The 13,378-nt window shown below is 44.6% G+C and overlaps 1 protein-coding gene across 1 annotated transcript in view; it reads right to left on the bottom strand.

Moving 5' to 3' along the window:
• ITGA9 (integrin subunit alpha 9) overlaps window positions 1–13,378 on the bottom strand; it is a 212,991-nt gene that overhangs the window by 182,331 nt on the left and 17,282 nt on the right. Inside the window, exons 5-8 of the mRNA XM_061464722.1 lie at window positions 6,877–6,944; window positions 4,510–4,639; window positions 2,715–2,800; window positions 136–204 (exon numbers count right to left, since the gene is read on the bottom strand). Coding sequence (XP_061320706.1) covers window positions 136–204; window positions 2,715–2,800; window positions 4,510–4,639; window positions 6,877–6,944 — 353 coding nt within the window. The remainder of the gene's footprint in view (window positions 1–135; window positions 205–2,714; window positions 2,801–4,509; window positions 4,640–6,876; window positions 6,945–13,378) is intronic.

The raw sequence follows: 13,378 nt of genomic DNA, 5'->3' as shown, positions 1-13,378 counted from the left end.
CTGGGATGAAAAGAAGAAACAGCATTTGCTTGACAACTCTTGAAGCAGTGGAATAAAAACAACGCTGAGATGACCCTGCCATTATTTGCCCCTTCTCTACCTCTTAAAAGAAAACATGCATACATAAAAGCTCACCTTTTTCCCTGAAGCCTGAAAAATCTTTACCAGAGAGCCTGACAGTCTGTCTGTTCTGAAGATATAAACCTGAAAAGAGAAAGAAAAAAGTTAACCAATACTAACTATGACTCACATAATGGTGCAGCATTGTTGCTTCCTAAATAATATCTAAATCATGATCATGGCCATTGCTATTGCCAAGATCCAATGTCATGACCACTTTAATGCTCAGTCTTCTTTCAAAAGACAAAACATAGAGGTCCCCGTTTTCATTATGAACCACAGGCCTCTTATTGTAAAAAATGCTTGAATATCTTGTCACCTGCATTTTTTGGTGCACATTTATGTATTTAAAAGCAAGTAGTAAAGGTACTCCCAACAAGTGGCATCTGGAGGCTGCCTGGAAATGGTAAAAGGCTGAGAAGGCAAAACCTGCTTCCCTTCCCTTGTCCAGCCTTCCTTTCTCAAGGACACATGCCTGCACGTACTGCCCTGCAGACTTCACGATGCCTTAGCAAAGGTCAGAGTAGAAATCCCCATCGGACCACCCAAGGCATTTGCACTGTTTCTCTCTGAAACAATCCGTAAATCAGAAAACTATTCAAAACATAGTTCACTCATTACTTGTTTCCACAGGAGAAACTGTTTAATCAGGAACTCCCAGGGATAAAAATATTGATATGAGCTCTATAACAGATCTTGTACCAAGATTTATGGCCTAAAATGTATGGCTTGCAGAAAGGGGCTCCCTTTCACAGCAAGGCTGGCTCTGTTAGCCTTTGAGACTCCTCCAATATTTGACAGCCTCCCTCCTAGCAGGTGCTCACAGTCTGCAGGACAGAGGATCCTCACTTCTAAGGCCACGTGGCAGAGCCAAGCCCTTGACACAGTTGATTATGTGGCAAGTTATTAATAGGTGGCAAGACCGAATTCAAAGCTGTTCTTGGCCAAGAACACAAAACAGATTTACTGCAGACGATTGCTCTAGATATAAAGGACTCCCTGGGTTTTTGCAGTGCAGCAAGAGCATGTTGCCAGGTGTCACAACTCCAAACCCAGCCTTAACTGATGACACTCTTTCTTGCTTACTTTAGAGAAATGACTCATTCATTAAGAACCTGGCTTTACCTTCAGTGAAAAGGGTGTGACAATGCTAATCACTTTCCATCAGGGAAGTGGAAAGGATTAGCTTATTAGAGAGTGAGGAAAGCACAACAGGACTCCTCAGCATAATGTCCTGTACTCAACACCTCCTATAGTCTCTTTGCCGTGCATTCCTGCTACCCACATCCCATGCCAAGGGAGGATAACAGGAGCTTTTACGAGTAGAGCAGCAGTCTTTTAAACTATAGCAGCAGGTGCTTTCTCATGGATCTCACATTAGCAGCTGGTTCTTTCTCCCTCCTTGTACAGAAATAACATCTGTTCCACCAGGAAACAGGTTGGAAGGAAGGTGCATTGGAGCAGTCATAACAGAGCACCTGATAATGACACCATGTCTTTCGTGTGTGCATGTCCACTCAGTAGCAACTGCGCTGCTACTATATCCCATATATCCTAGTCATGCCAGATCAGGTAATGTACCAAGTTCATCCTCTGCTTTTACTCTGTTTTCTCCACTTGTGCTACTACCTTCTGGGACACGGTTACTACTAGAAATAACCTGCCTAAACCAAGGGATAGTGTTCATGGTAGTGGAGACCTCTCCTCATGGTAGTGGAGACACTCCACACCAATTCATGTTCCTCTAGAAAAGAGCCAGAAGGACAAAGATGGAAGGCGGCTGCAGGACATCTCTGCTCAAGCACATGGTGACAGCAGGTCCCCAGAGGTTTGGATTTTGAAGAAAGGAACAAAAGCAGATACTTTATGTCGCTTTTCTCCCTCTTCTCACCTTTGTTTCAGAGGTGTATGAGGGTCACAGTGCTCACTCCCAACTGGCTGCCTCGATAGCAGCTGACTACTCATCACAGGAACACCAAGCACACCTAGCTCACCAGCCATTTCCATCTAGCCATTCACTTGCTTACATCTTTGGGACATCAAACATAGATCTGCCTACAGGAAAACCATAGGGTTTTTTTTTCCCTTCCCAAGAGAATATCAATCATAAAGATTTAGAACCACATCTGGCAGAAACCCAGATTCTAATCCACTAAACTTCAACGTATTATGAAGTTTTAAGAGGGAGAACAAATCACCTAGAAAATGGCTTTTCATGCTCCTTAGAGATGCTACCCTGAAGTAAGTACTGAAATAGCCAAATGTATGAAGAAAACAAGCAGAAGACAAACTCTTTTTTCCAAGTTTTTTTCATTTCCAGGCAAGGTTTAAGTGATACCTATACATTAAAAATCCTAAATGACAGCAGTGTGAAAGAAATGTTATAAGTAACTAAGGTAAGGATTGGGTGGGAGAAAAAGGGAAGAGAGGGTTGATGACTTCACCAAAACACCTCACCTCTTCTCTGCTCAGTGCTCCAAAACTGCCCTGTAAGCAAAACTCTCCTGACTTCTGAGATATGTGGGAACTGTACCAAAACTGCTGGTTTTGCCCCATTGCATCTGACCACATTAGTGTTTGAGAAAAAGGCGCACCTTTCCGATGCCTCCATCCTGGGGAGCTCCTCCTACAACGTCCGTGCTAGTCGGCTGGGAGAAATGACCTGCTGTCACTGCATATCCTGAGAGAGGAGATGGGGTGGGAAAGGAGGGACAAGATAAATAAGTAAATAACCATGAAAGGGAAGAGCCTGACAAGCAGGTCAGCCATCTGGATCACTGCTCCTCCTGGGCTGCACACTGTTAGCATCCAACAACATTCTGCTCAGGATGTGCCAATATTCTGCTCGAAAGCTCACAGCACTGGGAATCATAGAATCAAGTAGGTTGGAAAACACCTTTAAGATCATCAAGTCCAACCATTCCCCAGCCCTGCCAAGGCCACCACTAACCCATGGCACTGAGGGCCTCGCCTACACAGTGTGTGAACACTTGCAGGGACGGTGACCCCACCACTGCTCTGGGCAGCCTGTTCCAATGCCTTTCAGAGAAGACATTGTTCCCAATATCCGGTCTAAACCTCCCCTGCTGCAGCTTGAGGCCGTTTCCTCTTGTCCTACCACTTGTTCCTTGGGAGCAGAGACCAGCCCCCTCCTGGCTCCATCCTCCTGTCAGGCAGTTGCAGAGAGTTCTATGAAGTGACAGTACGTCCCCCAGTACCCTTCTGAAAGCTTAGAGAAGAAAGGGGTGTTTGGAGCTGGGTGAGGGACACACGATGCAGGTACAGGGAACAGTTTGGTAACTGTGAGTCCAGAAAGGGAAGCAATAAGACAGGAATAGGCACAAACACAGCAAAGAAACCACATCACCGCAGAGAAAGTATCACATCAAAGAGCAACAGTCTCACATCCACCAGACTGAAGTGTCCTCCCTTGGCTAAAATCACTGCCCAGGAAGGCTTGGAAAATTACATGCCTTTTTGGTTGGGGGAGGCGAGCGGAGGACAGTGGACAAAGAGGTCAGAGATGTTAATGGCTTAAAGAGATTTTTGTTTAGGTAAGAAGAAAAATGGGAGGATAGATCAAAGAAAGAAACAGTGTGTTTGAAAGAAGCAGATCAAAGATTCAGTCTTATTTGATATATTAAAATGATATATAATAACTAAAGATGGGTAAATCACTTTCCTTCTAAGGCTGTCTTGTATTTGCCTTGCTCATCTCTGGTAAATTATGAGGCTCTTGTCTATATGGTAACACTATAATTCAGGTCTATCAGTGCCAAAACCTATTTATGTGCTCAAATACGTATATATACACTCCCATTTAGCTATCACCAAACAGTATCTTCCAAGTGGTATTTTTTTAAAGACTAAAGGTTAATGGGAGAATGAGAGGTCAGAGTGAGTCTTTAGTCAAACAATATCAAACTACTGACTGTTGGAAAAGCTTTCTAGGTCTCAACAGTCTTAGGCACTGGGGATTAAGTGGAAGGCTTTAAATTAAGTGTTTTAGGACATCAGCTGATTTTAGAGCAAGAAAAACCAAGCAAGTTAAAGATGTACTCGAACCTATAGCCAATCTTTTCACAATCTTCTGTTGCTAATGACTCACTTCTGTGGTGCTATTTTTGTTGAAATTAATTTGTGTCTGCAACATACATTCTGTAACTGTGTGTTGTACCCATTTTAAAGTCTGGTGTAAGCAGACACAGCCTAACCACTGACAAATAATTTGTCCATCACAGGGCAAAGGCAGGAATGTAGGAGGCCTACTACCATCCAACTTGCTTTTCAGTTGGAATGCATGTTCAGTATCAACTTTACAGCACCAAAGCCCTGAAATCTGTTGTTCAACTGAGCCATTCTCACACTGAGCACCAGAGTGCTGCTTACCAAGGTATGTGTACCGCCTGCCTATCATGGCATCATCGTTTAGCTTGTAATATGTGTTGTCAGTGAGATTCAGTACTTTGACAGTTCCTGTCCAATAATAAGATCCCGGTGCACCCATGATGACCAGCTCCTACAACAGGAAAAACAGAAAGGTGTGAGGGAAAGGATAGGGAAATACATAATTAATGGTCAAAACTGGACAAAAAATCCTGTTTTACATGGTAATGGAGAAGGGATGGGATATTAACTTAAAACACCAATTGCAGGACCATCTATAACAGTCTCCATTCTGTGTGTATCCTTTCCAAAGACGGAGGTCACGGCACACACCCTAGAGACACATGGTCTCCCCCTTTTATGGTCCTTTTATGCTCAGCTGTCCTGCTGCTTCAATAGGCCTTCCTCAGCCTTACCAACCATCAAACTCATCCCTGATAACACAGTCCTCCCAAAAATCTCTCTCCACCTGCTGCCTTTCCCAGCCATTCTCCAGAAGACCTGAAGACCCTCCCCAAGAGACAGAAGTGCCCTAGCCCACCCAGAGCCACCATTCAGCTATAGACCATGCCCTGATGCTGGCTGACAAGCTACACTAACCAGTCATGAAGGATGCAGCACAAAGGATTTTGATTTTACAACTATGAAGCTAAAGACCTGCCATGCACTCAATGAACAGGGTTGTGTTACATGATGGCTGGTACATTTTGCCTTGCTCTGTCATTAGATATGCTCCACTCTTCAAGAGACAACCTATAGTTCATTAGGATCACACAGCCTGATTGAGGATTTCAAAAGACTAGAAATCTGGCAAAGCTTGACCCAGTATCCAAAGAGAAATGCTCATGGATAATGCTTTTGAAGCAAATCTCAAGGTACATTTACCTGCAAGAGAGACTGAGAAAACGTTGCCCCAAAGCATCCAGCATCCTTGCAGGAAAACCGTACTCTTAAATGTGGTTTTAATTACCCTCAGCAAGGGACCAAATGAAGCCTGGGGAGCATTAAGCCTAGGTAAGTTCTTCACCCCGGAGGAGAAGTGAAGACAGCTGCTTTGCCTCACATCTCCATTCAATGCGAGGCCATGAGTGGACTCCATCCTTGTGGGAAAATGCTCCCACAGCTGGGAGCCCTTCGGGCAACCAGTTCCAGTCAGGAGGAGATGTTAAATGAGGGATTTTCCTAATAAGACTATTATTAGGAATAATAAGGACAGGACTGAAAACCCAACCCAAGAGCAGAACGTGCTTGGCAACAGCTTTCTAACTTGGGAGGGGCCATGCCCTCGAGGTCAAGGGATCATTTGCCAGCAGGAACAACTACCATCAGCAGTGCTGAATATATGGTAGGGGCTTGCCTGTTTGACCCAAAAAGCCATTTATCTGCATTTCCTGCTCAGTGAGCTGCCATCAGGTTGAAGCAATGAAAGTTCAAAGATATCTTTTGAACCAGGGTAGCAAAGGAGGATTTAAAGCATGGGAACAGAAACAGGCTGGAAAGAGCAGACAAGGCAGGAAACAGCTGCTGCTGTCTCAGTATCCAGTTATCAGAGTGCCACTGTGGCAACATCGCCTGCCATCCCACTTTACTCGGAAATCACTTTCTGCCATTTCACAGAGCACACTTGTATCCCGCTTGTATCAGCCCGGACAATTCTGCAGACCTGTGCATATATAAGAAGGGGTAGGTATATACTTGACAAGACAGTAACAAAACACAAAAAAACACCCCAACCCTAAAACATTATAAAAGGACATCAATACATACATAAGCGAACAAATGCATCCTTGACATAACTAAAACATTGCTGATATTCTTTCCTGGACAGTAGTTTATGGTCCACTATCTAGAACAGCTCTGGAGCATATATTTTACCATTTTAATTCTTCTCCACCTTTTTGCAATAAAGAACTGAAGCAGAAGTGGGGAAGAAAAAAGCTTATCTTACGAATGTATATATAAACATATATATATAGATACATATACCCACATACATCAACAAAGCCATTTAAGGAGAACTGGTTTACATCATTATTTAAAGAGTTAATATTAGGTACAGAAATATCTCTATGCAAGCTTTGGGATGTACCCAATAAAAATATTCCCCGAGGACACTTCTCTGAGTCAATTCATTCACTTTTGTCCGCAGATCTTGAATCACCAACAGACTTATGTCTGAGCCACTGGGCAAGCATGGCGCAAGATGCAGGTATCTAGGAGGCTGGATGATGCAGGAGAGTGCTGGCTGGAAGGGACAATGCTCAGCTCTCAGCCCTCTGTCCAAGCCATGCCTGGTGCTGCCCTCCTGGGTCATGCAGGAGGAGAGCTGCTCACCAACCCCATCCCTTCCATGCATTCGCCCCTGCTCACCTCTGTGAAGAAGCCCGCAATCCCTGCCTGGCATGAGCCGTGCTCCTCCCCATACTTCTTCTTGTACTCTGGATGAAGAAGGGAAGAAATAAACCATGGTCATCCCCAGCACAGCACACATTCTCCACCCAAGCGGTCTGAATCGCTAAATGCACAGCCTGGGGAGACACCAGCACTCAAGGCTCCTGGGTTTTACCAATGGATGTGCCACCAGTGTGCACCATGGCAGCATCCTCACCCACAGAAAAGGGCAAAGCAAGTGGCCTGGAAGTGGGGGCACAGACAGGGAGACACTAAACAAGCAGTATCAGAGCAGTATGATAGCTGCAGCATCACCCCAGTAAAGGTGCCTCTGTTAGCCAGATGAGCACAGCTGGGAAGGGAGGAATAAAAGGTGACGCACATGCCTGTGTGCTACTGACTCAGACAACAGCCTTATCTGAGGGATGCTGGGGTCTGCTGCTTTTCATGGTCATCCGCTCAGAGCTCCCAGTCCACAGGGGATCAAATCGGCATAGTTTCTGTTTCTGTATTTTATGTAGCAAATGTTTCAAACCTGAGGCATTTTCTTTTTGCAGAAGAGGAAAAAAATATTTTTTATAGAAATACATGGTGGGGGAACCACTTTCCGCCTGCCTTTAATCCAAACATTTTCCATTTAGGAACATTTGAAACTTCCAGCAAGATCAGAACCTTCACAGTTGTTTTTTTCCCCAGAGCATTATTTCCACATATTTACCATAGTAATGAGCGCCAAGCTTCAGCATATTGCTACTTCCTGCATATTCCATACATCCCAAAACCATCCACCATGTACCCTGGTAATTGTGAATTTTATTTATTTTCTGTTAAGTAAGCACCATTAACTCATTGTTAAATGCTAAAAGAAAAAAATAAAATCTAATGAAATCAATGAGCAAATTACCTCTTTGGAACCAAGCAAGTTCTTTTTCAGCTGCACTTTACTGAAGATCAAAAGGAATCAATCATAAACTGCTGCCTTAGCACAGATACGTTACACATAAACACAGACACCCCATTCCCCCTTTATATATTATATATAGGCTCTTCCTACCATCATAAAGATGCTCAGATTTTAAGGAATTTGCTAAGGTCATACTAGTTGGACAGGGAGAGGTTTAACTGGAGAGACCACGCACAACAGTGACTTGATCCACAAATTATAGCCCAAATGCCTGATGCCCTTGGCTGAGGCAGGGTCCTGCCAAAGCAGATGTGTGTCCCAGCAGACCAGGAGCACCAGAAGCACACTTCAGATTCCTCGTGGGAATGCACGACAACAATTCCACTGAAAAATGAAGCCTATATTTGCTCACAGCTACTCAGAAAGTGCTGGGGCTCTGAATTGCCAGCTCTCCATGTACAGCCTCTCACAGAGCTGGGCACTCCTCGCCTGGGAAAAAAGTATTTGCTTATTGATACAAATGTTTTTTATGCAGTGAGATGAGGAGATGAGGTTTCTCCCTCTGGCATTTCCTGCAAAATAATGTCGTGCACATCCTGAAGGCACTGCCTTCGCTACAGCTGGATTCCCACCCTTGCATAGGATGAAATGCACCAACTTCCACATCCATCCCATTCACATGCTTTCACTTCAATCCAAGGATTTTCCTTTACACAATGTTCTGAAGCGTGGACAGACCTTGCCTCTTCACAGTCGTGCTCTTGACCTTAGTGTAATTCAAAGCAAAATGCCACTAGTCCCATGGGGGTCTTGAAGTATCCTTCTGCCTTACCTGCTAAAATAGGCAGGAGGCCTTTGTAATGACAGAGCTCAAGGCTTTAGAGACTTCCTTCTTAAATCCCACTTCACAGGATATACTAAAGGGGCTCAGGTTGACGATCAGGGAGCCTGAAAAGCCACCCAAGGGACATGAGGAGAGAAGATTTCTTACACACCCACTTCTTTGGAGAGCAAGCCTCGATGCCTCATTGTGTCAGGCCCATAACCACCCACTGCAAGTGTGTCTTGTTGACAATTTGATGGTTTTAAAATGTTGTATTTCCCTATAAAATTGTATTACATTTAGGTCATGGTTTCTTTAATTATCCCCTTCAAAAAAAATAGACTGCTCAATTTGCTTTATAATGAAAGAGGAAAATTGCCGTAGGATATTTAACTTGCACAACAAAAGATCTGGATCTTTCAGCAACACGTAAAAACGTCAAACATGATATCAGCTTTTCAACTAAGAGAGGAGAGATTCAGGCTGGATGAGAGGAAAAAAACTGTACAATGAGGGTGGTAAAACCGTGGCACAGGTTGCACAGAGAGGTGATGGATGTGCCATCCCTGGAGACATTCAGTGCCAGGCTGGATATGATTCTGGGCAACTTGATCTAGTTGAAGACGTCGCTGTACAGGGGGGCTGGACTAGATGAGTTTTGAAGGTCCTGTCCAACCCAAACCATTCTATGGTTCTATGATTTCCCAGCTTGAACGTCTCCAAACCATCTCCCCACATAACTTCAGCCACTGAGAGCCCCATCCTCATGGGCCTGCAGGTGCAACTGATTCAGATCACTCAAGCTCACCTCTGAATCTGGCTGCAAAAAAAAAGCAAACATATGCAAAGCCATAGGACAGCAGAAGGAATAGCAGCTGCTTCAGCAATGGAACAAGGCAGTCATAGAACAGTGATAGATGGATCTGTAGCTTCATGTGCGTGTGCTCAAACATACAAAATTGCTTCGTTTCTTAGGATAAACAGAGGATTTTATTCTGATAAAACAACACATGCACAAATATGAAACCATTTCTCCAGACAAGTTATTGAATTCACTGCATGTTTTATTATAGTATAAATTTTGCCTCCTGTAGAAACCAAAAAAACAGGGAGACCAATTTGGATTGACGGGTAACCTAAACCGAAAGTCCCAACATCAGAGAACACAACACAGCTGATATTCATCAGCAATATATGTATTAGAAAAGAAACATACACATTTTTGTTTTCATTGTCAGGCCAATGAAAAAAAAACAATTACTCTTTATATGAACCAAATTATTAACTGCAATGCATAAGAAATGGGAAAGATTTGGTGGTTTAAATGCTCATTGTAACATAAACTGAGTTGGCATGTCCCCTGCAGCTCATACTTTGACAGTGCTCATAGCTTTATATGATGTTTGGTGGGTTCTGAGTCGTTTACATTGCCACTACTATCTGCTCAAACTAACGGCCTTACATTTCACTTAAATAACCAGTTATGCTTTGGTTGTAGCAGTGGATAGATGGGATTGCAGCATTTCAAGTAAATGCAAAGTCTGGATATAATCAGTGCTTCCCTGAACTGAAGAAAAGGCATCAAAACTTTTTGACTTGAATAAATATGTGACAATATTTGTCACGAAAAATAAACAGAGCTTGCAGAAGAAGAAGAAATGGATTCTCTACAGTGGCTCAGCACGACACACAGCAGCAATGCAAAGCAATGACCATCCTTCTTCCCCACAAGTATCAAGACCCATCGCATCATGATGGGGTCTGAGAACACCATGCAAACTGATTAACCTCTTTTCCTAACACCTCTGAGAGAAAAAACAGCTTTAGTGGCATTTTGCAAGACAAAACAGAAGCACGGAGTCCCAAACATCCCGGACACTGAGACTATTTGAGCATTTAAAGCTCCATGGGGCCAGAGCAGGTATCAGCACCACATTTTGGTGGGGGGAGCCAAACAGACACATTCCTCCCCATGGTGGCAGCAGCCCAGTCCAGACAGACACAGGGCTCCTGGATTCCAGCATAATCCTTTAAGCACTAAAGCACCCCTCCTTGTCAGCCCATCTAATTCCTACCTGCAGCAATGTACGCCCTGCTCCTCACCCAAGCATGGCTCCTTTCCACCCATGCATCCATGATCACAGCCCAGGGCAGCCCCATTGTGGATGGTCACATCCCAGCATCAGACTTCTGCCTCCTCCCTAGAGCTGGTCTGCCTCTCCCAAGCAGCAGATGAGCTCAAAAGGCATGCAAACCAAGATTGCTTCTACTTCCCCTCCACTTTGGTGCACAGCAGTGACACCCATCACTTAAACGACTGCCATCCACACATCAACGATCAACCAACAGGACGTTGTGCAATTACTGCACCAGCTCACAGCTTTTGCACACCTGACTAGCACCATTTGCATGAGGTTTAGATACTGGGCGCAGTGGATTCTGTAGTTTCTGCATAGCCCCAGGCAATAACCGCTGTCATGAACAGAGCCTTTGTTTTTACACTCCTTTATTGTTCTTCCTTGTCTGCTGCAGACTGCTGCGCACCCCCAATTACACAGACCGCAAGCCACTAAACTAACTGCTGTGGCGACAGCCAACAGCAAAGCAGTAAGATGAGGCTGAGTCTGGAGGAGGTGGTTGCCTCCTTGACTTTGAAGATGTGCCATGAATAAACACGGAAAGCAAGAAAGAGAGGAAATATACGCTAGCGGTTTGCAGCCATGATGATCTCGGGTTACAAGAGAAGGGAGGCTGAGGAAGAAGTAATTGGATAAAACAATATACAAAACAAAAAGGATAAGCTGTGATATGTGATGATTCTTGAGGCAAATGCTCCTCAACAACTTCTCTGAGCAAACCTCTTAAAGTCTCTAAGCAAACTTCAATGCCGTAACATAGCATAAGCTCCAGAGTGCAATAAAATCCTGCATCTACCATCTTCACAGATGGAAGCAAAATTGGACAGTTACAGTAAACTATCATTTGCACTGGAAGCCTCTTCCTTCCTATCTTACAGTGTTTCACTACTCTAGGAAGAAACAGTAGTAATCTTTCTGACCTAGCATTGTGGTATTGGGTTTGCACCACAAAGCAGGGATGTTTTGATGGCTCCCAGAAAACCAAATGTGGTCTGGACACTGTGGGAAACCTCGCTTGTCCCTTTGGAAGCAAAGCATATGAGCATGTGCTGTCCCCCTTATTTACTAACCAATGGGTCCATCAGTCTTCCCCACCTTCACCACCAACTTCTACCACAGAGGAGCAGGAAACCATCCCAGCTCTCCTCATCAGCTGGGCTCTCATAGTAGATGCAGCCACCCTTCTTTGCAAACTGAATACACCAAGGGAATGAAGAGGCAGCTCCCTTTTATTTTGGAAGGCCATTAAAACTACAGGAAAAATAACCAAGTGAAAGCACTGCCTGGAAGACTCTGGCTCCATAAGCCAGCTATACCACAAAGGTCATCCAGATCGTATAAACCAGATTAGTTCCTACTCAGAGAGACTGTGTTAAAGTATTAGGCCTGCTGCTGCTTTCATTAGCTCTCAGCTGTTTCCAGACTTCTGTCAACCCTTTCAGAGAAGCCGGACAAGAATAAGATGGATTGAGACTACGTTGTTGCACCACTACCATCCAGTCAGGAAATTTCCATTTCCTCCTTTGCCTTTTAATTATTAAGCCCGCTTTACATGTAGAGAAAACATACTGTGTGTATTAAGTACGTCCGCCCCAAAGTCAGACTCCTCTCCCTTGCTGGCAGAACACTCCTGTTATACAAATGAATAACCCATCCCAAGGTGCACACACATATACAGAGATGGATGAAGACTGATGCCCACTCAACTGGCCTGCACCCTTCACCAGTATGGAGAGCCAGCTCTGGCTGTGGACCATGTGGACCAGCAGTCACACCAGCCTCTCACAGGGCTTATCACCTTAGCTGTGAAGGAAAACAGTTTCAAGGATGACTGCAATCTTATTCCACAGCAAGACTCAAACAAAGAATCCTTCTGCGTGACGCAGCACGGCTTTCTCTCTTTGAGCTTGTGTTACTGAAACCTAAAAGAAACAGGAGTAAACAAACGCAGCCATCCCTCGTGATACTTCATGATTTCATGTGTGATGGCGGGGGGGCAGAAAATCAGTCCCAAGCCTCCCACTTTCACTCTAGCATGGAGTGAAATTAAGCCAACATTGCACTGCACCAGCCCTGCCAACTTTCCACTGGCTGCTCTGCGTGTTCTGGGCCCACACATTTCTATTTTCTAGCAATTCCTGGCAAATATCCTGTCAGATTAGCAGCACTTTTACTCTGAAGACATGACGCACTCTAAAACACAAGCGGTTCATCTCTTCCAGAAACCACCTCCGGCCACAGCCTCAGGCAAGACGCTTTTAAGGTGGTGCAAGAGCAGTGGCACAGGCTCAGAGGGAGCCCCAAGCAGCATCCCCATGCATGTGTGTTGACCATAAAGTATTCTGCTGCAGATGAGATACAAAATCCCTTGCGTTACAAATAATGACTGATTTCAGGGCTGGGAAACGCACAGCCCTGAAGCTGTGTGCCGTCTCCAGGAGCTGTGTGGGTTTGTTGTAGCAAGTCCCAGGGTAAAGCCTGGAGGAGCCAGCTCAGGAGAAAAAGGGGGTACGGAGCAGACCCAGTTCTGCACTGGGACTGACCACTCGCCAGCAGCAGAGAAACTTGTTGGGACATCTTTATCCCTCTCCCACTTACTAATGTCAGCAGCAAGCC

The sequence above is a fragment of the Pezoporus flaviventris genome, unplaced genomic scaffold (assembly GCF_033815535.1).
Source record: "Pezoporus flaviventris isolate CSIRO_AGI_PZ_B2104156 unplaced genomic scaffold, CSIRO_AGI_Pfla_v1 ptg000037l, whole genome shotgun sequence".
In the NCBI taxonomy this organism is placed as follows: domain Eukaryota; kingdom Metazoa; phylum Chordata; class Aves; order Psittaciformes; family Psittacidae; genus Pezoporus; species Pezoporus flaviventris.
Note: the sequence above shows the minus strand (reverse complement) of the source record. Positions and strands in the feature narration are given on the sequence as shown.